The sequence below is a fragment of the Salmo salar genome, chromosome ssa09 (genome assembly GCF_905237065.1).
Source record: "Salmo salar chromosome ssa09, Ssal_v3.1, whole genome shotgun sequence".
NCBI lineage: Eukaryota > Metazoa > Chordata > Actinopteri > Salmoniformes > Salmonidae > Salmo > Salmo salar.
In genome coordinates this window covers 3,128,349-3,156,048 of record NC_059450.1, presented here as the reverse complement: position 1 = coordinate 3,156,048, position 27,700 = coordinate 3,128,349, and the positions used below count along the sequence as shown (strand labels likewise).

The 27,700-nt window shown below is 42.2% G+C and overlaps 1 protein-coding gene across 3 annotated transcripts in view; it reads right to left on the bottom strand.

Moving 5' to 3' along the window:
* The window catches only part of rbks (ribokinase), an 85,857-nt gene that overhangs the window by 24,179 nt on the left and 33,978 nt on the right, over positions 1-27,700 (bottom strand). For all 3 annotated transcript variants that reach the window (XM_014209961.2, XM_014209960.2, NM_001140851.1), the window contains exons 3-6: positions 21,697-21,829; positions 20,720-20,783; positions 20,353-20,415; positions 11,311-11,475 (exon numbers count right to left, since the gene is read on the bottom strand). In XM_014209961.2, coding sequence (XP_014065436.2) covers positions 11,311-11,475; positions 20,353-20,415; positions 20,720-20,783; positions 21,697-21,829 — 425 coding nt within the window. The remainder of the gene's footprint in view (positions 1-11,310; positions 11,476-20,352; positions 20,416-20,719; positions 20,784-21,696; positions 21,830-27,700) is intronic.

The following is a 27,700-nucleotide window of genomic DNA, read 5'->3' as shown; positions in this document are numbered from 1 at the left end:
GACAAATCAAATCAGGAAGTAAAATTAAATTCCAATTCCAATATTGGGCATGGAAGAGCTAATAGGAAAATTGGCATTGACATTTCACTTCCCGAATTGACCGAATTCAATTAACTTCCTGAATTCACTTTACTTCCTGAATTGACCCCAACCCTGAAGTGCAGTCCAGTGCTAACGTCACAGTCTGTCATAACCATAATAACACAATGACTCGACCCAAAGCTATATGCAACTGCCAGACATAGGTGTTAAAATACTCAGACATTAGCTAATAGTCATCAGTCAGCTCACTACCATTTTTCCCTCCAGGTGTTGTGGGGAACAGCTGTAGTAGATGTGTAGTACTGTAGAGCGAGAGTAGGTTAGAGCCACATCTGTTATGGCAGATGTGGTAACATCTGAGTCATGTCTGGAGGTGTTGTGAGTCTGGAAGTGCGTTCCAAATGGCACTGTACGTTCCAAATGGCACCCTATTACCTATCAAAAGTAGTGCACTATATAGGGAATAGGATCCCATTTTCGACGCAACGTCTTTTGGGCCGTCAGGTCAGCTGAGCTGCTTGCATTTATAATTGCCATCCTCCGATATACTTGTGTGTGTTTATGTATGCATGCGTGCGCGCGCACACACACACAGACCAAAGTTTTTCTCTTGAGGACTATCTGGATGAGAGACAAATGTAGGGAGGGAGAAAGTGATAGAGAAAGAAAAAGAAAGGCAGGGGTTTAGAAGAGGCAGAAGGAGAAAAGTAAAGAGAGGAGGAGGCTGAAAGAGAGAAATAACAAGTAGGAGAGATAGAAAGTAAGAGAGAGATATATGGAAAAGGTCATGAGAGGGTGAGGCAAGCAGTCTCGCACAAACACACAGATGGATGAGTCACCGGAGAGCGTTTGGAGAGTGTTTAAGAGGCTCTAATTGCATCTGGTGAGAAAATATCAAAGCTACCTCTTGAACAGAGAGCAAAAAGAAAGAGGGACAGAACAGGGAGAAAGTGAGAGAGAAAGAGTCTGAGCGAGAGAGAGAGAAAGAGGGATTTGGATGGACGCATTACCACTTACAGGTTCAAATAATTACCCTCTCCTTGCTAACGAGGTAGAGTGAAAGGATAGAAAGAAAGAGATGGAGAATAAACAACATATTCATTAGTTGGGAAGAATTATACACAGTCTAAAAAATAAATCAATAATTCAGTATATGAAAAAACATGTAAAGTGTTGGTGCCATGTTTCATGAGCTGAAATAAAAGATCCCAGAAATGTTCCATATGCACAAAAAAGCGTATTTCTCTCAAATTTGTGCACACATTTATTTATATCCCTTTTAGTGATCATTTCTCCTTTGCCAAGATAATCTATCCACCTGACAGATGTGGCATATCAAGAAACTGATTAAACAGCATGATCATTAAACAGGTGAACCTTGTGCTGGTGACAATAAAAGGCCACTCTAAAATGTGAGGGACCGGCTCGATTCGGTCTTATGTATCAAAGTTTGAAATTGTATTTTTTTTTATACATTGGATAAAAGTAGAGATTGAAACTGGCCATATTCAACGGGTGTTGAGCGTTCGTAAATTCGTTAGTTATTCTGCGCTCTCGGAGTAGATAGCCAGAGCGAATTTACCAGCTACGTCTATCAACAGTTGTCGCAGTGACATCATAAAATGCTATTGAAATGGTGACTGCATAGTGGAGTCTTTTGTTTAAACATGTACCTAGCTAGCTAGATAAACAATGAACCATAATCCCAACTCATAACTTTACTACCCTGCATAAATCTGCAGGTTAAATCTGCATAACCAACCAGGTTCAATGTTAGCTAGCTAGCTAACATTAGGCTATAATCAGCAGTGTAAATGGCTCTGACATACAAATAATATTACTAAAGTACACAGATCATACACATAATGTTAGCTAGTGAGCAAGCCAGCTAACATTAGCCAGCTAGCTAACAGTACACTAACTTGAAATTAAAATGAGTTTCTGACAAAATTAGAAACGTGTAATATCTGAAAATGTTGCTAGCTAGACTATCTTACATGGATGAACGCTTCTCCCTCTCTGTCATGGATGCCATGGTTGCCCTTAGCTTGAAGATGTAATCCGGAGACAGGTGTTTTATACCAAAGCCTGCATATTTGCAATCAAACGCCAGACCTTTCTCCATCTCCTTAGCTATCATACTCTAATTCCACTGGGCCTTCCACTGATTTCAAGACGTGGTCCTTCAGAAGTTGAGAGCAACACTTTTGCAGTTCTACTACATCACATCTTTCAAAAAAGCCACATTAGAAAGGATTACCTACACATACTGACCAGCTCATGTTATAGACAGAAGCGTGCTAGACGGCAGACCAATCCAAACTCATCTCTCGGCATATCCAGCCCATCCATTATCTCAGCCAATTGTGGCTAGCGGGAATGTTCCTGTCTTTGTCCGTGGCTAAACCAACTAGGCTCGTAATTTAACAATTGTATTCGTATTTACAGATGGCATACAAGTTTGTTATTAAGGCACATGAAAGTTCACATGTTCCACAAGGCAGTTTTGCCAAAAAACGCTTTTTGATTTAAAAAAAAAGTTTACGTTCAAATGACTCTCCTGTGAAGTAGTGACACGCGACATGCGCCTAGTTTCCTGAAACAAGTCACAAATGTGCAGTTTTGTCACACAACAGAATGCTACAGATAAGGGAGCGTGCACTTCACATGCTGACTGCAAGAATGTTCGCCAGAGCTGTTGCCAGAGAATTTAACTTCTCTACCATAATCCACATCCAGCTTCTTCACCTGCGGGATCGTTTGAGCATTTCTGTCTGTAATAAAGCCCTTTTGTGGGGAAAAACTCACTCTGATTGGCTGGGCCTGGCTCCCCAGTGGGTGGGCCTGGCTCCCCAGTGGGTTGGACCATGCCCTCTCCAGGCCCACCCATGGCTGCGCCCCTGCCAAGTCATGTTAAATCCATAGATTAGGGCCTAATTTATTTATTTCAATTGACTGATTTCCTTATTTGAACTGTAACATTGAAATTGTTGCATGTTACGTTTAGATTTTTGTTCAGTATATATATATATATATATATACAGTAAATATACATTTACCATATTATATAAGATAACAAATATCTGAAAAAATATTTCAAAGTTTGAAGTATTCTTCCAGTGACTCTATGTGACGCAACACCAAGTGTACAGCATGAAAAAGCAACAGTACAGTACCTCAATCCTGGAGAGTTATTTCTACGAATCTGTTTCTTTTTCATCCTTAAGGAAAACCTCCCGAGGTGTCATTTGCGTAGGCCGGGCAGCAGCGAGCCCCGTCACCTGACGATCCAATCATGTCATTAGCCCCCAGGCCAAACCATTGACACCGCACCCCTTCCGGGGGCTGACATTCACGTAATCTGCTTGTGCTGCTATCGTCGCTATCACATCAAATTGTCTCTTTTCTCTCCACGCAGTGATGCCTATTAGCGCCTTGGCAGAGGGAGTTGATAATCCATGCCAGGGTATATGATATCAGAGGTGGTACGTCAGAGATGGCGCGCGATGCCATCTGGGTTGCCCAGATTGCCCATCTGTGGGCAATGAGGTGGGCGAGAGCCCATTCAGACATGCTTTGGAAGTGTATGGTGGTAACTAATAACGGGCCCCGACACCAGGGCCGGATGTCCCCGTATGTCCCAACTCCAAAGATGTGAGACACCGATGCGGTCCAATAATAGACTGGGGTGCTAATGATGATAGAGCTCCGTCGCCTAGTTATTCCCATTGGAGGTGTGGTGCTTTATTTACCTGGAGCTGCCATTCTTTTGGGTGGGGAAGTTTATTGATGAAGTGGTATACTGTACCTTGAAAAACACACACGCCACATGCATGCACACACCCAGCTTGCGAAACACACACTCATAGATAAAGACTGATACAGACTCAGCGAGGTAACGCACCCCTTTTGAGTTTTGAGGGCGATAATATATCGCAGAGAAATCAGTGGCAGCTGCATTTACCAAGGACCACCGCTCAGTTTATGAACACCGACTTGGCAAAACTATAGTTTGTTAACAAGAAATTTGTGGAGTGGTTGGAAAATGTGTTTTAATGACTCCAACCTAAGTGTATGTAAACTTCCGAATTCAACTGTATATTGTATGCTCAAAACATTTGGGAAATTATATTATTTCAAACTAATACAATTGCTCAGAGAAAGAGATTTTGTTTAACCTCTATGGGACCCCTTCCCGTTCTCATCCCGGTAACGGGATTGCTTGACAAGATAGCAAAAATCGAATAATTTCAATTTCTCAAACAATCAACTATTTTACACCATTTGAAAGATAAACATCTCCTTAATCCAACCACGTTGTCCGATTTCAAAGAGGCTTTACGGCAAAAGCATAAAGTTAGATTATGTTAGGACAGTACCTTGACAAAACATTACACACAGCTATTTTCAATGCAAAGACAGGCGTCACCAAAAGCAGAAAACCAGCTAAAATGATGCACTATTCTTTGACAATCTTCATCAGATGACACTCCTAGGACATTATGTTAAACAATACATGCATTTTTTGTTCTATCAAGTTCATATTTATATCCAAAAACAGAATTTTACAATGGCGGTGATGTTCAGAAAATATTTAGCCTCCAAAACTGCCGGTGAATCTGCGCTACAATTTACAAAATTACTATTCGAAAACATTGGTAAAATATAATATTGTCATTCAAAGAACTTTAGATTAACATCTCGTGAATGCAACCGCATTGCCAGATTTCAAAATAACTTTACTGGGAAATCACACTTTGCAATAAACGAGGTACTATGCTCAGAAAAATAGGCTAGGCGATACAGACTAGCGCCATCTTGGAACCATCTAAAATCAAATATACTATTGTAAATATTCCCTTACCTTTGATTATCTTCATCAGAAGGCACTTCCAGGAATCCCAGGTCCACAACAAATGTTGTTTTGTTCGAAGAAGTTAGCGCGTTCCGAAGGCTACTCAAAATGTACAAAGCGCGCGGGACTTGTCGTCACGAATGTGCAATTTTTTTTTATTTACGTTCGTTCAAACATGTCAAACGTTGTATAACATAAATCTTTAGGGCCTTTTTCAATCAGAACTTCAATAATATTCAAGGCGGACGATTGCATTGTCTTACAAAACGTTTCGGAACGAAAGAGTACCCACGGGCATGCGCATCATAGTAGTAATAGCCCTCCCCCTATGACAAACTTTCCAGGCCTCTCGTTCGGTCAGTTTTTACAGGAGAAGACTCAAACCACTTTGTAAAGACTGTTGACATCTAGTGGAAGCCTTAGGAAGTGCTAAATGAATCCTAACTCACGGTGTGTTTCATAGGCAAAGGCTTGAAAGTGATTCCACAAATCAGATTTCCACTTCCTGTTAGGATTTGTCTCAGGGTTTTGACTGCCATATGAGTTCTGTTATACTCACAGACACCATTCAAACAGTTTTAGAAGCTTTAGAGTGTTTTCTATCCAAATCTACTAATTATATGCATATTCTCGTTTCTGGGTAAGAGTAGTAACCAGTTTAAATCGGGTACGTTTTTTATCTGGCCGTGAAAATACTGCCCCCTAGCCTCAACAGGTTTTAACAAGTAATAAATTTTTTTTAAAAAGGTAGGTGTCAAAATTATTGACACCCCTGTTTGCAATACCTCACATTGAGGATAACAGCACTGGACCTTTTTCTAAAATGTTTTATGAGTTGGAGGGATCTTAGACCATTCCTCCATACAGAATCCTTCCAGATCCTTGGTATCCTTCATCTGTGCTTATGGACTGCCCTCTTCAATTCAAACCACAGGTTTTCAATGGGTTTCAATTCTGGAGACAGATGGCCGTGGCCAATTAACCCTTTCTTTGTGGATTTTCATGTATGCTTGGGGTTATTATCTTGCTGGAAGATCCGATTGTGGACAGGTTTTTGGCAAAAATATTCTAGTACTGGGTAAAGTGTATGACGCCGTTGACCTTAACAAGGGCGCCAGGACCAGTGGAAGCAAAATAGCCACTTAACATCAAAGATCAACCATCATATTTTACAGTAGGTATGGGGTTCTTTTCTGCTCATGCATTCTCATTTCTACTCCAAACCCACCACTGGTGTGCATGACCAAAGAGTTCTATTTACATGTCAACCAACAAAGGGCTGCCGTTTTACGGGATCATAACAAATTGTGCTATTTTGAGTCCGACATGAAGTGCTTTGTCGAGACAAGGTCCAAATCCCGTCATCAGCATGAAGAAAATATGGAGAAAAAGGGGGAGGAGGGCGGGGTGTCTTGTAAGAATTTAACGACAAGTAGGTAAACCCCTACTACCCTCTGTATTATTGGCCAACATGCAATCATTGGAAAACAAACTGGAAGATCTACGATTAAGACTATCCTACCAACGGGACATTAAAAACTGTAATATCTTATGTTTCATCGAGACTTTGCTGAACGACGACACAGATAATATAGAACTGGCTGGCTTCTCCGTGTTTCGGCAGGACAGAGTAGCTACGTAAATATTAAAGAAGTCTCGAGGTATTGCTCACCTGAGGTAGAATACCTCATGATAAGCTGTAGACCACACTATCTACCAAGAGAGTTCTCATCTATATTATTCGTAGCTATCTATTTACCACCACAAACCGATGCAGGCACTAAGACCACACTCAACGAGCTGTATAAGGCCATAAGCAAACAAGAAAATGCTTATCCAGAAGTGCAACCAGAGGAAAAAAAACCTTTATTCCACACACAAAGACACATACAAAGATCTCCCTCGCCCTCCATTTGGCAAATCTGACCTCTTATAAAACATACTGCTATGCCCTCAGATGAACCATCAAACAGGCAATGATTGAATCCTACTACACCGGCTCTGACGCTCGTCAGATGTGGCAGGGCTTGAAAACTATTACGGACTACAAAGGGAAACCCAGCCACGAGCTGCCCAGTGATGTGAGCCTACCAGATGAGCTAAATGCCTTTTATGCTCGCTTCGAGGCAAGCAACACTGAAGCATGCATGAGAGCACCAGCTGTACCGGACGACTGTGTGATCATGCTCTCTGTAGCCGATGTGAACAAGACCTTTAAACAGGTCAACATTCACAAAGCCGCGGGGCCAGACGGATTACCTGTCACGTCCTGACCAGTAAAGGGGTTATTTGTTATTATAGTTTGGTCAGGACGTGGCAGGGGGTGTTTGTTTTATGTGGTTCGGGGTTTGTTGGTATATGTGTTTTGTAGAGGGGTGTTTGTTTAGATTAGTCTGGGGTTTTTGGTTAAGTTCTATGTTGTGTATTTCTATGTCTGATCTAGGGTGTTTAGTTCTATGTTTAGTTTATTGGGATTGGGGCCTTCCATTGGAGGCAGCTGTTTCTCGTTGCCTCTGATGAAGGTCCTATAATTAGGGGTGTGTTTGTTATGGGAATTGTGGGAGGTTGTTTGTGTATAGCTGTGTACAGCCTGCATTACTGTTTGTCGTCCGTTCGTTTTCTTGTTTTGTTTCGTCAGTGTTCTTAATAAAGTTAAAATGAGCACTCAACCCGCTGCACCTTGGTCCACTTCCTACGACATCCGTGACATTACCAGGACATGTACTCAAAGCATGCAAGGATTTTCAACCTCTCAATGGCCGAGTCTATAATACCTATATGTTTCAGACTACCAAAGTCCCTGTGGCCAAGAAAGCGAAGTTAACCTGCCTAAATGATTACCACCCTGTAGCACTCACGTCGGTAGCCATGAAGTGCTTTGAAAGGCTGGTCATGGCTTACATAAACACCATCATGCCAGAAACCCTAGACCCACTCCAATTTCCATACCACCCCAACAGATCCACAGATGACGCAATTTCAATCTCACTCAACACTGCCCTTTCCCACCTGGACAAAAGGAACACCTATGTGAGAATGCTGTTCATTGACTACAGCTCAGCGTTCAACACCATATTGCCCACAAAGCTCATCACCAAGCTAAGGACCCTGGGACTAAACACCTCCCTCTGCAACTGGATCCTGGATTTCCTGACGGGCCACCCCCAGGTGGTAAGGGTAGGCAACAACACATCTGCAACAATGATCCTCAACACTGGGGCCCCTCAGTTGTGCTTCTTTAGTTCCCTCCTGTACTCCGTGTTCACCCACGACTGCGTGGTCAAGCACAACTCCAACATCATCATTAAGTATGATGACGACACAACAGTGGTAGGCCTGATCACCGACAACGATGAGACAGCCTATATGGAGGTCAGAGACCTGGCAGTGTGGTGCCAGGACAACAACCTCTCTCTCTCAATGTGAGCAAGACAAAGGAGCTGATCGTGGACTATAGGAAAAGGAGGGCCGAACACGCCCCCATTAACATCGACGTGATTTAAGTGGAGCGGTTCAAGAGATTCAAGTTCCTTGGTGTCCACATCACCAACAAACTATCATGGTACAAACACACCAAGACAAGACAACACCTTTTCCCCCTAGGGAGACTGAAAAGATTTGGCATGGGTCCCCAGATCCTCAAAAAGTTCTACAGCTGCACCATCGAGAGCATCCTGACCGGTTGCATCACCGCCTGGTATGGCAACTGCTCGGCATCTGACCGTAAGGCACTACAGAGTGTAGTGTGTACGGCCCAGTACATCACTGGGGCCAAGCTTCCTGACATCCAGGACCTATATACTAGGCGGTGTCAGAGGAAGGCCCAAAAAAATTGTCAAAGACTCCGGTCACCCAAGTCATAGAGTGTTCTCTCTACTACCGCACGGCAAGCGGTACTGGAGTGCCAAGTCTAGGACCAAAAGGCTCCTTAACAGCTTCTACCCCCAAGCCATAAGACTGCTGAACAACTAATCAAATGGCCAAACGGACTATTTACTTTTTTTTTTATTTCACCTTTATTTAACCAGGTAGGCTAGTAGAGAACAAGTTCTCATTTGCAACTGTGACCTGGCCAAGATGAAGCATAGCAATTCGACACATACAACAACACAGAGTTACACATGGAATAAACAAAACATACAGTCAATAATACAGTAGAAAAAAAGAAAAAGTCTATATACAGTGACTACAAATGAGGTAAGATAAGGGAGTTAAGCCAATAAATAGGCCATGGTGGCGAAGTAATTACAATATAGCAATTAAACACTGGAATGGTAGATGTGCAGAAGATGAATGTGCAAGTAGAGATACTGGGGTGCAAAGGAGCAAGATAAATAAATAAATACAGTATGGGGATGAGGTAGATAGATGGGCTGTTTACAGATGGGCTATGTACAGGTGCAGTGATCTGTGAGCTGCTCTGACAGCTGGTGCTTAAAGCTAGTGAGGGAGATATGAGTCTCCAGCTTCAGTGATTTTTGCAGTTTGTTCCAGTCATTGGCAGCAGAGAACTGGAAGGAAAGGTGACCAAAGGAGAAATTGGCTTTGGGGGTGACCAGTGAGATATACCTGCTGGAGCGCGTGCTACGAGTGGGTGCTGCTATGGTGACCAGTGAGCTGAGATAAGGCGGGGCTTTACCTAGCAGAGACTTGTAGATAACCTGTAGCCAGTGGGTTTGGCGACGAGTATGAAGCGAGGGCCAACCAACGAGAGCGTGCAGGTCGCAGTGGTGGGTAGTATATGGGGCTTTGGTGACAAACCGGATGGCACTGTGATAGACTGCATCCAATTTGTTGAGTAGTGTTGGAGGCTATTTTATAGATGACAACGCCGAAGTCGAGGATCGGTAGGATGGTCAGTTTAATGAGGGTATGTTTGGCAGCATGAGTGAAGGATTGACCATTGACCACATTAACCCCCCCCTTTGTTTTTACACTGCTGCTACTCGCTGTTTATTATCTATGCACAGTCACTTTACAAATTACCTCGACTGTCACTGATCCCTCCGGAACTTTCATTACGCACACCTGGCCCCTATTCCCACTGATTGTATTTGTATATATGTGCCCTTTGGTTTCCATTGGGCGGTCGATAATTGTAACTATGTCCATTGGTGCGTGTGAGTACCTGTGCTGTGTGTTTTGGCTTTCGTGCCCTTGTGGATTGCGCAGATGATTACGGGTCTCGTCCCGTGTGTTAATCATTGTGCGCTAGTGTTATTTATTCGAGGTACTCCTCGCTCTTTTGTTTGGGTTTCAACCCTGTATTTTGTTAAGTGTTTGTTTGGTCTTCGTCCCCGTGCCTTTACACGGCACGCCGTAATTTGGGTACATAAAAAAAAGCTATTACGCATTCCTGCGTCTGTCTCCCGAATCATTTATACCAGCGTGACATCGACTAACCTGTACCCCCACACATTGACTTGGTACCAGTACCCCCTGTATATAGCCTCGTTATTGTTATGTAAATGCATTGTGTTACTTTTTGATTGATATATTTTTTTTTTTTTTACTTTAGGTTTATTTTGTAAATATTTTATTAACTCTATTTCTTGAACTGCATTGTTGGTTAAGGGCTTGTAAGTAAGCATTTCACTGTAAGGTCTACACCTATTGTATTTGGCGCATGTGAAAAATCAAATTTGATTTGATTTGAAATGGCATTGGCACTTGGATTGGAACCGGTACTTTGGTCAGATGACATGAAAATAGAGCTCTTTGGAAATGCCCAGTCTAAGGATATCAAGGATCTGGAAGGATTCTGTATGGAGGAATGGTCTAAGATCCCTCCCAATGTGTTCTCCAGCTCATAAAAGATTTTTGAAAAAGGCTCAGTGTCGTTCGTTATCCTCGTAAGCTGAGGTATTGAAAGGGAATAAAAACAAGGCTGTCAATTTTTACCCCTAAAAAAATTAAAAGTTTACTACAAAATCTCTTTCTCTGAACAATTTTATTAGTATAAAATATTATAATTTCATAATTTCATTCAGCATAAAATATATGTAATGATTTATTTTACACTGTCATTTTTGCTCATCTTTAACAAGGGTGTCAATCATTTCAGACCCCATTGTATATATAGCTAGGGATGTTATTCTGAACAACAAAGATAGGGCCTCAGTGTCAATTTCAATAATGTATGAATGAATAGAGGATTGTGCCAGTAAAGCAGGCTTAGTTCTTGATAAATCAGAATCTAAAAGACATTCCCTGATGACTCACTGTAGGTTGGAACAGAGATTGTCGAGTGTTGCTTCAGGACAGACAGACTGTACGAACACAGACAGACAGACAAAGCAGACAGACGCCCAGACGTACCGTTGTTCTCATGGGACAGGCCGACAGACAGAAAGATGTAGACAGACAGAGGTAGACAGTACGAAGACAGTACATAGATAGACGTCCAGACTGACCGTTGTTCTCATGGGACAGGCGCAGGGCCTGCAGGGAGGTGTCCGGGCTGACCTCCAGCTGGCACACCATTACCTTGGCACGGCTTAAGGCTGGCAGTGCCCGCCGCAGATCCTCACCACCCAGTAGCAGGTTGGCACCAGCCACGATCACAATGGCGTTCTCCCCTGCGGACGTGACACAACCGAAAGTGACCAAATGGAAAGATGATGACGGGGCAGGAGAGTCACTGGCCCTCGCTTACGACAGCATAGGTATGTACTGTGTTTTTGTGTGTGTCACACACACACACACACACACACACACACACACACACACACCCTTTGCTTGCTACTTCATTGTTGCAGATATGATGAAATTAGACTGGGTGTTCCAAAAATGTTTTGTTCACTCCACACTTGCTGTTCTGTTGGGCTTAGAAGAGATTCTGCCACATTGTTAGACTGAGCCTTGGACTGGCCCTTCGACATGCTCCAATCTCCTCTGACTGTGTTTTAGTACTCCAACACTATGCACCTGGAATGACTAGCTGTGTTTTTTTTAATGGGTATTGTTGAACAATTTGTAGCTGAATCGCAGGGGTCTGAGATGCTTGAACCACATTTGCTCAGTGGATTCAAGAAATGAACTGCCATTCAACAATTGTACGTCCTGTCAAATCATCTTTAGAAAGTGAATCCAAAATATAAATTCATTTCCTGGATTGAGTTAAAATGAAAATGACCATGGACTGTTGTTTTCAACGAGAATCTCAATCTATTGTACCCGTTTATATCACACTGGTTAGTAGTGTTGGGCTTTGTCCTATCGTGATATACACATTCTTTTTTGGGGGGGGGCTATAACAATAGTTGGGCTATAGTGCAAAATCGAATGCACCTGGACGAATCATGACGAAAGATGTGGAAAGCCTGGGCAGAAGCTAAGTGCAGGCAAATGTTTTCTAATATTCCTTTCTGGTGGAGGAGCTTCAGTGGATGGTGGATGGAGCAGTGACTGTCTGATGAGGAACAAGCTGTCTTACCGTAGTGACATGGGCTGGATAGAAGCAGTCTACTGCGTTTAGAACTGGATAATAATTACTTTATTTGCCTCATAAAATAATAGAAAAATAAATAATATTGTTTGTTCTAACTCTCATAAAGCTGTGATTGAAAAAAGCTTATGCCTAGAGTTTTCTGAGTCAAGATCCCTTTGTGTGTCAAATGCAAGCCGAGATCTCACGCTCAGATTTGCTTAAAACGAACTTAAGCCTATGCAACACTAACCAATTAAAAACAGTTCTGTAGCAATGAGGTTTATGCAGTAGGCTATAGGCCCAATATATCATCACTGCATACTGGCTATCCTTGAATTGCCCTGCCAATGTTGTTCTTCTCAGACCATTTTGAAATGATATATATAAATGTGGTATATGATCACACTGGTAATAGATCATTTTAGTATTACAGGTGAAGCACAGCTGAGTGAGCATTGGGGCTGTTCCCGACTAAAAAACATCTTGGTTGACCAAAAGTCGTCTGTTCTTTCGACCAATCGATTGGTGTATTTTTTTCCATATACAGTGCATTTCGAAAGTATTCAGACCCCTTGGCTTTTTCCACATTTTGTTACGTTACAGCCTTATTCTAAAATGTATTAAATACAAATATTTCCTCATCAATATACACACAATACCCCATAATGACAAAGTGAAAACAGGTTTTTAGAAATGTTAGCAAATTTATAAAAAATAAAAAACAGAAATACCTTATTTACATAAGTATTCAGACCCTTTGCTATGAGACTCGAAATTGAGCTCAGGGGCATCCTGTTTCCATTGATCAACCTTGAGATGTTTCTACATGTAACGAGTGCACTGAGAGTCGGGAAGCAAGTACAGGGAGTGTTTTAATAAATAAACAAAACAATAAACATGAAACACAAACAACACACCAACATGAAACAAAGTCAATAACACCTGAGGAAAGAACCAAGGGGAGTGACAGATATAGGGAAGATAATCAAGGAGCTGATGGAGTCCAGGTGAGTGTCATGAGGCGCAGGTGCGCAAGACGATGGTGACATGTGTGCGGGATAAATCAGCAGCCTGATGACATAGATGCCAGAGAGGGAGTATACGAGACACGACAACTTGATCAGAGTCCACCTTTGGTAAATTCAGTTGATTGGACATGAAAGGCACACACCTGTCTATTTAAGGTCCCGCAGTGGACAGTGCATGTCAGAGCAAAAACCAAGCCATGAGGTCGAAGGAATTGTCCGTAGAGCTCCGAGACAGGATTGTGTCGAGGCACAGATCTGGGGAAGGGTACCAAAAAATTGCTGCAGCATTGAAGGTCCCCAAGAACACAGTGGCCTCCATCATTCTTAAATGAAAGAAGTTTGGAACCACCAAGACTCTTCCTAGAGCTGGCAGCCTGGCCAAACTGAGAAGGGCCTTGGTCAGGGAGGTGACCAAGAACCCGATGGTCACTTTGACCGAGCTCCAGAGTACCTCTGTGGAGATGGGAAAAACTTCCAGAAGGACAACCATCTCTGCAGCACTCCACCAATCAGGCATTTATGGTAGAGTGGCCAGACGGAAGCCACTCCTCAGTAAAAGGCACTTGACACTCTACTTGGAATTTGCCAAAAGGCACCTAAAGACTCTCAGACCATGAGAAACAACATTCTCTGGTTTGATAAAACCAAGATTGAACTCTTTGTCCTGAATGCAAAGCGTCACGTCTGGAGGAAACCTGGAACCATCCCTACAGTGAAGCATGTTGGTGGCAGCATCGTGCTGTGGGGATGTTTTTTTAGCGGCAGGGACTGGGAGACTGGTCAGGATAAAGGGAAAGATGAACGGAGCAAAGTAGAGAGATCCTTGATGAAAACCTGCTCCGGACGCTCAGGACCGGGGCGAAGGTTCACCTTCCAACAGGATAATGACCCTTAGCACACAGCCAAGACAACGCAGGAGTGGCTTCAGGACAAGTCTCTGAATGTCCTTGAGTGGCCCAGCCAGAGCCCGGAATTGAACCTGATCGATGGAGAGATCTGAAAATAGCTGTGCATTGATGCTCCCCATCCAACCTGACAAAGCTTGAGATGATCTGCAGAGAAGAATGGGACAAACTCCCCAAATACAGGTGTGCCAAGCTTGTAGCGTCATACCCAAGAAGACTTGAGGCTGTAATCGCTGCCAAAGGTGCTTCAACAAAGTACTGAGTAAAGGGTCTGAATCCTTACGTAATGTGATTTTTATACATTTGCAAAAATGTCTAAAAAACTGTTTTCGCTTTGTCATTAAAAATAAGGCTGCAACATTTTAGAATCCATTTTCGAATAAGGCAATGAGAACGGTAAAAGACCGGAATAAGTTAATACGGAATGCATTAACAGAAATTACCATAACCAAACAAACATTGTAGATTAGAAATGCTATGAATGAACGGTAAATGTAGGCTACTACTGGTGATATGTGATGGGGAATTGATAGACACCAACAATCTAGGCAAAGAATTCACACAATGAAGTTATGAAACGATGAATGTGCACACATTGGTCAGAGAAAGCATTCTGGAGAGACGTGCATTGTACATTTTAGCCACCCTCCCCTTCTTCTTGGACTGTGCCATCCACGCGGCCTCTGCAATGGATTAGTCAATGGATTGTGGCGTGTGCCATCATTTTCTTTTTATATATTTTCTACTGCTCGACAAAAAAAGAAATCTTGGTTGATCAATAGCCTATCGACCAAACAATCGACCAGTCGACTAATTGGGGTCAGCCCTAGTGAGCATAGTCATTTGATTATGATTTTTTTTTTTTACTGGACTGACGGCCTGCAACTAATGGTCAGTCTGATGGGAGGGAGCGAGCCTCTCACCTGACTCACCGTCCCTCTGCTCTCCCTCCACTGAGAAAAGGGCACACAGACTTCCAGCTGATGGCTAAACTCAAGTCGCACTGCATTATTTCTGCCTCATGCACCAATTCATGTTGTTACTTCTATGAAAAGAGAAGGTGAAATATTCCTCGATATTAGAAAATTCAAGCCGCTAATAATAACAATCCCCAATGCAGGTTTATCAGAACACTTTGCTATACTCATTCATTACAGCTGCAGTGCTGGTTGTAGCGTGAGTGGAAGTTGGGTGGACACGTATTTTGGGTGAACGCTTAGTGTTGAACAAAGTGTTGACAGTGCTGAATAACAAGTAACTTACTCATAAAAACTGCAGCTATTTGCATTATTCTCTCTAGTCGTGGTTTTAAAGTTTTGAAATCTCATAGTATCAACTTTGGTGTGCGTTCGAGGCTTCTTTTTACAGTCTATGGCTCGAGGAAACTGTGCAGAGATGGTGAACTGAGCTATCTGACAGGCCAGTGGTAGGCCTATAGGTGCACTTGATTTGCTCCCTGGGCTTGCCGGGTAGGCGGAGTTCTACCTTCAGACACATGAAATGGTTCAAAATGATGAATCAAGTGCACCTACCGCCAACAGCATGAAACAAATAAAAAAAAGTAGGAACGCTAGGCTTTATCGTTGGGTTTTTTACAGAAATGTTTGGTGATGGACTAGGAATGCCTTGGAGAGCGACCGGTTGGTGACCACTTGCTTAGTCTATAGACTTTCACTCTTATTTTAAAAAGCCACAACTTTAGGACAACACCTTCGTAGGCTAGAATATTTGGGATATAAGCTACTGTTCATCATTTTAACTTGTCTTAAAGCTTTTATGATAGGCCAGTAGGAGGAATGAGGATAGGTTTTTGGCCATTTGGTTTTCAACCTCGCTTGGAGGGATTTTCCCGGCCAGCATGGATATTTTTCTTTGTTAATAAGCTTAAACTTAAATAAACTTGTCATTCGACTTTTCTAAAGGCTATTGATATTGGTTGTTCTCTCTCAGTATTAGTCCCCTGGCTAACTTACATTACAGGCTATTCAAATAACTTTTTGAGATGGAACTCCGTTACATTCATTGTTTAATCGGGATGCAGAGAGAAGGGAATATAGACCGTTTTTTTTAAAACAGCTAAACACAAGATAGGTGTCCATTAGGAGTGTCCATTATATATATATATAAAAAATAATGAATATGTTTAGGCTATAACCTAATGCATCTGACAGAGAGAGTCAGAAAGAAACAATACTTTCTGACTGGACATTTTGCGCTGCTTTGGTGGAATTCTCTGCATTGTGTGGCCTACATTCCTCTTTTGCGTTCTGTATCACATATTTATTGAAATAGGTTATCGTAAATAGGAATAGGCAAATGTGCACTGCAAGACTCCAATCTTTACTACGGGGCTCCAGTCAAGTTCAAATAGGCTAAACCATTGTGATTCTGGATTAGCTAGCCCATCCCCAGTTCCAAGCATACTAACCATTTCTAGCTGAACATCATAGCAGGCCTGGAAGCAGTTACTAATCAAAAGAGGACCATCGTGCTCTCCCAAGTTTGGTTGGTGCGTATAACCAGTGAATCCAGATAAGCAACAAATGTGATGGGTCTGCACTAATGTCGTATAAAGCCTACTTCCTTTTTCTTTTTCACTGCATCAGGGAGGCATAAATATTTGTATGAAAATAACATGTTTCAACAACTAGACATAGACTGAACAAGTTCCACAGGCATGTGACTAACAGAAATTGAATAATGTGTCCCTGAACAAAGGGGGGGGGGTCAAAATCAAAAGTAACAGTCAGTATCTGGTGTTGCCACCAGCTGCATTAAGTACTGCAGTACTCCTCCTCATGGACTGCACCAGATTTGCCAGTTCTTGCTGTGAGATGTTAGCCCACTCTTCCACCAAGGCACCTGCAAGTTCCCGGACATTTCTCGGGGGAATGGCCCTAGCCCTCACCCTCCGATCCAACAGGTCTCAGACGTGCTCAATGGGATTGAGATCCGAGCTCTTCGCTGGCCATGGCAGAACACTGACATTCCTGTCTTGCAGGAAATCACGCACAGAACGAGCAGTATGGCTGGTGGCATTGTCATGCTGGAGGGTCATGTCAGGATGAGCCTGCAGGAAGGGTACCACGAGGGAGGAGGAAGTCTTCCCTGTAACGCACAGCGTTGAGATTGCCTGCAATGACAACAAGCTCAATCCGATGATGCTGTGACACACCGCCCCAGACCATGACAGACCCTCCACCTCCAAATCGATCCCGCTCCATAGTACAGGCCTCGGTGTAACGCTCATTCCTTCGACGATAAACACGAATCCGACCATCACTGTCTAGTGAGGACCTGCCTTACAACAGGCCTATAAGCCCTCAGTCCAGCCTCTCTCAGCCTATTGCGGACAGTCTGAGCACTGATGGAGGGATTGTGCGTTCCTGGTGTAACTCGGGCAGTTGTTGTTGCCATCCTGTGCCTGTCCCGCAGGTGTGATATTCGGATGTACCGATCCTGTGCAGGTGTTGTTACACGTGGTCTGCCGCTGCGAGGACGATCAGCTGTCCGTCCTGTCTCCCTTTAGTGCTGTCTTAGGCGTCTCACAGTACGGACACTGCAATTTATTGCCTTGTCCACATCTGCAGTCCTCATGCCTCCTTGCAGCATGCCTAAGGCACGTTCACGCAGATGAGCAGGGACCCTGGGCATCTTTCTTTTGGTGTTTTTCAGAGTCAGTAGAAAGGCCTCTTTAGTGTCCTAAGTTTTCATAACTGTGACCTTAATTGCCGACCGTCTGTAAGCTGTTAGTGTCTTAACGACCGTTCCACAGGTGCATGTTCATTAATTGTTTATGGTTCATTGAACAAGCATGGGAAACAGTGTTTAAACCCGTTACAATGAAGATCTGTGAAGTTATTATCTTTGAAAGACAGGGTCCTGAAAAAGGGACGCCTTTTTTTGCTGAGTTTAGAACATGAAAAACAGTTCAGTACTGGAATTTGTGTTACTTTCGGTAGTTGTGTGAAATATGTCTCACGTCATATACCAATTGAGAGGATCTAGTCTGTATAGTAATTTGTCTGAATCTTTTCAAGGAGGCAATAGTAAGCTAGCCAGGCTACATGCGCTTACAGCTGACAAAGGGCGAGCCAAAATTATGACATTTGACTTCTTCAAACAAAAACATAATACCTCCATGCCAGCAACTTGTTGACAAAACTGTCTCCAGAAGCAAACATTGGGAATACTTTGATTACAAAGCAGATGACGAGGGCCAGTCAACAGAAACAACTAAGCAAAAGGTTTTACAAAGCAGTGCAAGGGAGGTTTAGCTCCAAAACTACAAACTATTTTACACATGACATTTGCATTGTAACATTCTTCTAGCAACTTAATCTTGGTTACCCAGAAGGAAAATTATGTCGCGAAAATGTGTAATTTCCTGTTTTACTTCTGGGGGGGATGTTGTTAACGATTGTGATTACCTTTGCGCGAAGGAAGCGAAGTCTCCTCCTTCGCGAAAGGAAACTCTCAGCCAAACCCCTCTCTTCCGTAATTTCACACGTGTTTATAATGGCCAAAGATTTAATTTTTGTTTTGATACATTTTTACAATATAGCCAATTTTGAGTTTGTGGAATGTAGTGGAAACCATTTATCATCCGCACCCAGGCTTGAAAATCATTGCACCAATTTAAGCACTACCTTCGCCCAATCCTGATTTGTCCAAATAATCAATGATGAAAATCCCAAACCAGGAACTACTGCTATTCGTAATCACAGCCTTGACAGATTCTCACCGTTTCATCTGTCCACGAGAGATTACTAGCATCTCAATTCCATTATTTTTGAATGACATGAACATATATTTAGCATGACATTCATGTGAGCATTATAATAGGACTACAACCCAAAAGTAATGTGAAATAACGTAGTTATGCCAGCAATATATTTAGACTGCTTCGCATTTGTCTAGGCTTGCTGGCAGTAGTCAGCCAGCAGCCCTGGATAGAGCATTGCACCCTGGGAGTTGAAATGCACTCTGAGAATCGTAGTATGCTGTGCAAAATCCATTGTACTTCTATGGGGTGTTAGACTATTGCAATATAGAAACTTCAGAAATTAGCTTCAAAGTGTTTTTTTTTAATGTCGCTTTGGAACTAAACTATTATTTTAATACATTAAATGATTTAGCTATAATGAATCATAGGTTTAATGAATGTCATTATGGCCATAGATGAGCAAATTAACCCTGATATGTATCAAATTACATTTGAAAACAGTTTAGATGTATTTGTCAAATTATTTAGTGTGCTCTGAGTCTCAGACATGGTTTTGCATATGGAATATTGAAGATATTCTTCTGTTATTCAATATGGTGTTTTATTTTTTAAACAAATTGATGAGAGAATATATTATATTTGTTATTGTAGTTGTTATACTAGTTTTTTCATTATTCTAACATATTGTTCAATGTTCAAATGTTCAACTGTCGCTATCAAAGTATAAATTCTGGTATCATGACAACACTATAAGAGCCCATGTTATGGCAGAAATGGACTCTGCACGAATGCCCGGCCGCCCTGTCTTCAGTCAGCTGTAAATTCCACACAATGTTTATTTTTTTACAATCATGATGGTTACTTTATTTTCATGATGGTTTTCATCCATTACCGTCGGTTATACGGTAATAGTCATCCCTAACGCAAACCCTTCTACCTAAAACACTAACTTCCTGTGTACCTCAGCAGGATTCGCAAGATTTGTACTATTCACACACACCCACATGCATGAGCACACACTCACACTCAAGCGCTTCGCCCACCCACATATCAGCGATGCATTATATCACCTGATTCTATTTGCAGACACAGATGCAGATAAAGCCCAGGCTAATTTTACACTCTGTGCAGAGGAGGGTTTAGAGGGAAGTAGTAGAGTGGTGCGTACTGATCCTCGTCCCATTCAGATGCACTTAGTGTGTAGGTGCACATCTGGTGAATTCTGCTCCTCAGTAAAGCACATGTATGTGTGTGTGTGTGAGTCAGTAACCAAGTAAGTGCACATTGAGCAAGTGAGTGATTGTATGTGTTGGTAATTTGTTGGGGGGATTTTTACATTTTAACGGCAGTCTACGGCCCTCGTTTACCTGCATCGTTGACAATGATGGAGGCAGCACCAGTGGCCGAGTCAACCGTCTGCCCCACAAACTCTAGAGGGAGAAAAAGAGGAATAAAGCGGAAGCATTTCAACACATATGTTGTATTCCTTCATTTCTAATAGTTTGGCAATTTTGGGACTATTCCATTGGTTCAATTAAGCTGAGCAAACTCAGTCTTAAACGATGCACATCTAAAAGAAAAACAAATATTATTTCGATCAAGGTCTGGGATGATGCATGCCATGAAATAGCATATCTGTTGCATTTCAAGATAGTTTTGAAATAAGCACAGCAACTTTTTTGTATTTTAAGCATGGCCTGTTGTTTTGAAAGTTGTAATTTTTGGTATTCTTACCTGTGGATACACCATTGTCCTTGAAATTCTGGATGTAGTTTTCTCCAAAGAAGTCTTTGCCAACCTGAAATAAAAATGCTATGATGAAACTTTGAAAACACGGATCTAAGCAATACATGAGATAGACACTTTTTGAAGATCAGTGAACTCCAACCAGAATCGGGTTGTATTTTCTCGTACCCCGCTGGCATACTGGCAAAGTGCCGTCACATCACACAAACACATGCACACATGCACACACATAGACACACGTGCGAACACACACAAGGCCATCGCGCCAAGCCTTCAAGATACGACGACCCCACCCGTCCGACGCCTCCTCATGTCCACCTCTCCTCCCTCATCCTCCCCTCCTTCCCTCGATCCTTCGATCTGCTCTGGGATGTCCACATCGTAAAATCGTTTGGGGGGGCGTTGAAGGGGTCCCCACCTCGCCCTCAGGCTCCCCACTTTTATCCCACGCTTTCAAGGAAGAAGTCAAAGAGGCATCTGTGCCCTAACTGCCTATGAAGTGTAGTATGCAGTGGTAGTAGCACTATAGTGGGAGCCTAGGCCCCCTTTGTCTTTGAAGTGCGGCCTTCCTCCTTGGATGTTTCTCAAAAGCCTGGGCATCTATTTTTGGGCTCTGCCCATGCCTGGAGAGCTGCTCCTGCGTTGTACAGCTTATCGACTGGGCCCTTTGTTCTTGACAGAGGTGGGGCTTCAGCTACTTTGCTGACCTTTTTTTATGCTGTGCCTAGCTGATTGGAGACCTGGGGTTGGATGTATGGGAATAATTGGCGTTTGAAGGAGTGTGGTTTGTGGGTGTGTGTTATGCATGTGTAATGGTACGGATCAAGGGAGAATGAGGGCCGGAGCATTGACAGGGGTGGTTAGAGGAGTTCAGTGTGAAAGAGTGCGTTCTGGAAAAAAAGAGTAGAGTACAGTACAGGGACAGTGAGAGAGCGAGAGGGCTTGCTTGCCATTTACTGTCATACCTTGCAGACCATGGCAGTCTTGGCTCCCATTCTAGCGGCCTGAATACACTGGTTTGCCCCTTTGCCTCCGAAACCAATGAAGAACTTGTGACCGTGGATGGTCTCTCCCGCCTTGGGTAGCCTTGGTGCCTGGCTGAGGGAGAAATCGCACAGGTAAAATATCCCTCACAGACTCATAAAACCCTGTAGTAAAACTCTAAAGTCACTTACAACTACGACAAAGGTGCAATGATATGTCCATTTTTGAGACAGCAACAATTGTACTCTGGAGATATGATCTCTGCTAATAACAGACTATGGGGATTGCAACATCGCGGAATCGCTTACTCACACTCACCCTCACTACTGACGCCACACATTTGCAGACACACCCCCCTCACACCTATGCTGCTGCTAAAATGATTATTGATTAGATGTATTACTACAATTAAGCAGTGTTCATTGATTAGTGATGGCTGTTAACATTAGTATCTATCCATTTATCCTGCTACTGGTCACTATTACTCTTGTATACATGTATATCCGCCTATCTCACACACACACACACACACACACACACACACACACACACACACACACACACACACACACACACACACACACACACACACACACACACACACACACACACACACACACACACACACACACACACACACACACACACACACACACACAACCTTATAATGCTGCTTATTATTATTATTATTATTATTATTTATTATGCTACCAGTCACTTTTCCACACGTACATACAGTGCATTCCCTTAACGTTAATAAAATGTGGAAAAAGTTACATCCTTATTCTAAAATGGATTTTAAAAAATGGATCATCAATGACAAAGCGAAAACTGTTTTTCAGAAATTTGTGCAAATAAAATACCTTATTTACATCAGTATTCAGAGCCTTTGCTATGACACTAGAAATTGAGCTCAGGTGCATTCTGTTTCCATTGATCATCCTTGAGATGTTTCTACAACTTGATTGGAGTCCACCTGTGGTAAATTAAATTTATTGGACATGACTTGGAAAGGCACACACCTGTCTATATAAGGTCCCACTGCTGACAGTGCATGTCAGAGCAAAATCAAAGCCATGAGGAAGAAGGAATTGTCCGTAGAGCTCCGAGACAGGACTGTGTCGAGGCACAGATCTGGGGAAGGGTACCAAAAAATGTGTGCAGCATCATTCTTAAATGGAAGAACTTTGAAACCACCAAGACTCTTCCTAGAGCTAGCCGTCTGGCCAAACTGCGAAATCGAGGGAGAAGTCCTTGGTCAGGGAGGTGACCAGGAACCCGATGTACACTCTGACAGAGCTCCAGAGTTCTTGTGTGGAGATGGGAGAACCTTCCAGGACAACCATCTCTGCAGCACTCAACCAATCAGGCCTTTATGGTAGAGTGGCCAGACGGAAGCAATTCCTCAGTAAAAGGCACATGACAGCACACTTGGAGTTTGCCAAAAGTCACCTAAAGACTCTCAGACCATGAGAAACAAGATTCTCTGGTCTGATGATACCAAGATTGAACTCTTTGGCCTGAATGCCAAGCGTCACTTCTGGAGGCAACCTGGCACCATCCCTACGGTGAAGCATGGTGGTGGCAGCACCATGCTGTGGGGATGTTTTTCAGCGGCAGGGACTGGGAGACTAGTCAGGATCGAGGCAAAAATGAACGAAGCAAAGTAAATATTTTTTGGAATAAGGCTGTAACGTAACAAAATGTGGAAAAAGATCTGAATACTTTCAGAATGCACTGTATCTACCTAAACTACTCCAGTATCCATGCACAATGTACATTTGGTACTGACCCTGTATATAGCTTACATTGTCCTGTTTTCTTCCTCTCTTATTTCTTGTGGGGTTTTTTTAGGTAAATTATTTTGATATTGATTACTGCACTGTTCGGAAGGGCTTGCAAGTTAAGTATTTCACTGTACTTGTGCATGTGACAATTAAAACTTTAAACTTGAATCCTGTTCCCCTGCATATGGGAAAAATAACCATCCAAAGCAAAGGCCTTTTCACCCTGCATTGTTCTTAGCCCCAGGCTAGACTGGCCCTAGGTTAACTTAGCCCTTTATTCACACAAGCATTTGTTAACCCTGGGCTAAGCTTTAGCCCTGGGCTAAGGATTCACAATTGTATTACAAAGCACTGGGCTAGCGGACAAACACAACATGCGATCAACATTCTATCTCTGACACATGACCAATATTATAAGCTGAGCAATAATTTAAGTTAGTTTATTAGTATCCTCATTAGCTACTGCACATGCAGCAGCTACTCTTCCTAGGGTCCACATAAAATGTACAAATGCATGACGAAGTACAGAACAGTAATATACAAGAACAACATAAGATATTATATTAAAATGAAACAATAAATAAAGTTATATATAGGAAAGACACCAAGAGACAACAAAAATACTATTTACACACTAATCATAGTTTAAAACCGTTAATCATAGATTTACTGATCCAGATTTAAAATGAAGTGGTGCAACACATCTCTGATGAATTATAAACCTAGATTTACAAAACCTAGATTAGCTCTAATCCTAGATGAATTTAAACCATGTTGGTGCAACCCACCCTCAGTGTTTTTTTATGACTGGTTTATTGTTATTTACCCATTCTGACACTGACTGTAACCCCTTGCTAAGAGTCTCAGTGAGCTCACTGGCTGTAGGTGCTGATGTGTAGAGTGTCCAATCATCAGCATACATAGTAATTTTAGCTTCTTGTAAGACAAGTGACAAATTATTTGTGAAAATGCAACTGCCCTGAGGGATTCCATACTATACATATCTGATGTTAGAGAAGCTTCCATTGAAGAATAATCTAATATCTATTGGATAAATAACTCTCCACCCATGTGATGGCAGGTGATATAAAGCCATAACAAGTGAGTTTTTTTTTTTCAATTACAAATGATGATCAATAACATCTAATTCTGCACTGAAATCTAACAATACAGCTTCAACTATCATCTTATTATAAGCCAATCATCAGTCATCTTTTAGCCAATCATCAGTCATCTGAGTCTGAGCAGTACAAGTTGAGTGCCCTGCCTTATATGCATGCTGAAAGTCAGTAGTTAACTTGTTCTTTACGAAATAGCATTGGATTTGATCAAACACAATTCTCTCCATCAGTTTACTAAAACAGGCAGCAAACTGATTGGGCAGCTGTTGGAGCCAGCAAAGGGATTTTTACTATTTGTAGGTTGTGGAATTACTTTAGCTTCCTTCCACTCCTGTGGACACACACACTCCATTAGGCTTTGGTTAAAGATGGCAAATAGGGGTGGCAATACAGTCTGCTAGTATTCTCCATAGTTTCCCATCAAGGTTGTCTATACCTGGTGGCTTATCATTACTGAAGTGATAATGCCCGAGAAGCTGGTGTTTGAAGGATATATTGGCACGAATGTTGTTAGGCCGGAGACGAAGTCGAGGACCGGCAAACCATGCCAATATATCCTCAAAACACCGGCTTCGAGGGCATTATCACTTTTATACAACGGGTTACCAACATATTCAAATAATGATTGACATATTTTCATTAAAAACTGTATTTTGATTAATTTATTCATACTATTTCATCCTTCCACAATATTTAGTCCCTACACATATCTAGGGTTGCTATCCAAGCCGGCTGGTCGTTTGTTCTATCGGGTCAGTTGCCAGAAACATGATCCAGTTGTTCATTCTTTTTGTTCTGTATAAACCCGACCATAGCCATACTGGCTGGCAACATTCTTATCCCTTGCTTGCTAGCTAGCCAACTATGGCTAACCTACAGTCACATCAAACAGTGCAGCCAGCATAACAACAATAGCTGCATTTGCTGTTTTTTAGTGCCATTTATTTGGATACATAACAATGACCTAATGAGGGGCGATTTCGCCTGGCATAGAAAATGTGCTCTCGTCAGGACACTGTTGATCAGAGGAGCTAGCCAACAACACAGCTAAAACAATAACTTAAAACTGAAGCTGGAAAGACCGCAAACTAGCTGCATGAAAATGTTTCATGATTTCGACAGGCTGAGAAACATGGGACAGCTATGGGATCGAATTTGAATATTGAAACAATGTTGCAAATGTCTGAGAGACAGACAGTAAGGTTTATACAAATCTCCACTGTTAAAAACTAAATGTTAGTCTAAAAGAAATGTGAGATAATATCTAGATGCTTTTTATAGTGGAGATCAAGTTTAGAAATTCCCTGGCCGGGCTGATGAGAAAGTGGACCGCTTAGTCAGATGGAACAGAGTAAATAGGAATTTTAATGTCATAGATTTAGTCTGTGATAACATGTGGAATAGACACCGGCTGGAATGCAGATTTAACCAGCATTCAGGATTAGACCCACTCGTTGTATAATGATGGATAACAACTGTTTTTCCACCTCTTCCACACAAACTTGACCAAATTGAAATCAGCAGTCCTTCTCTTTCATTAATAGATCTTCAATACACAACTATGATGGTTCACTGTTCAATGTTGTCATTTCACTTATCAGTTTGTCCACTTTACTAGTGAAATAGTCATTGAAATGATTGGCTATAAGAAAGGTTTTGTTATAAATGACCCATCAACTTCAATGAACAATGGAGATTAATTGGGTTTTCTGCCCATAATATAATTGAAGGTGCTACAAAGTCTTTTCGCATGGTTTTTTATGTCATTTATCTTGTTTTTGGTAATATCATTTTTTATTAATTTTTTTGTTAAGTTTAGTCACACAATTTCTCAATTGACGGTATGTCAACCAATCCGCTGAGTAGCCTGACTTTTTTGCATAATTTCTTTAAATCATACAATTTTTCAATTGATCACCGATCCATACGGCTCTAACAGTTCTCACAGTTAGTTTCTTAACAGGTATATGTTTGTCAATTATTGGCAAAAATACATTTTCAAATATTCTAAGTGCTGCATCTGGATGGCACCGGAGGGGACGGCCGCCGTTTTACGGGCTCCTGACCAATTGTGCTAGTTTGAGTGTTTTTCTGTGCTGATTTAAACTTTTTTTCTACATAATGTTTCCGCCACCGTTTCTTATGACCGAAAAGAGCTTCTGGACATCAGAACAGCAATTACTCACCTCGAACTGGATGAGGATTTTTTTCTTTAATGAGTCGGAAGCGAAAGATTTACTGCTCCTCCCGGACTAGGCCCAAACCCACATCATTAGTATGAAGAGACGCAGTTACAGAGGTCGAAGAGCCGGATGCCTGGCGAGTATGCGTCGGCGAGTGGATAATCCACCTTTGCCCTCTGTTCAACTGGCGAATGTGGAATCACTGGAGAATAAACTGGATGAGCTCCGTTTGAGGTTATCCTATAGCCTTTTGTCAACAACAGCTAGTGCGCGATCCCGAATTTTAAGAAAGTCTCAAGGTTTTCTTTGCCTGAGTTAGAGTACCTCATGATAAGCTGTAGACCACACTATTTACCAAGAGAGTTTATCTATAGTGCCTTCGGAAAGTATTCAGACCCCTTGACTTTTTCCACATTTTGCTACTTTACAGTCTTATTCTTTTTTTCTCCTCATCAATCTACACACAATACCCCATACTTTTATTTATTAAAAGTAAAAAACTGAAATATCACATTTACATAAGTATTCATACCCTTTACTCAGTACTTTGTTGAAGCACCTTTGGCAGCAATTACAGCATCGAGTCTTCTTGGGAATGACGCTACAAGGGCGGCACACCTGTATTTGGGGAGTTTCTCCCAGATCCTCTCAAGCTCTGCCAGGTTGGATGGGGAGCGTTGCTGCACAGCTATTTTCAAGTCTCTCCAAAGATGTTAGATCGGGTTCAAGTCCGGGCTCTGCCTGGGCCACTCAAGGACATTCAGAGACCTGTCCCGAAGCCATTCCTGCGTTGTCTTGGTTGTGTGCTTATGGTCGTTGTCCTGTTGGAAGGTGAACCTTCGCCCATCTGAGTTCCTGAGCGCTCTGGAGCAGGATCTCTCTGTACTTTGCTCC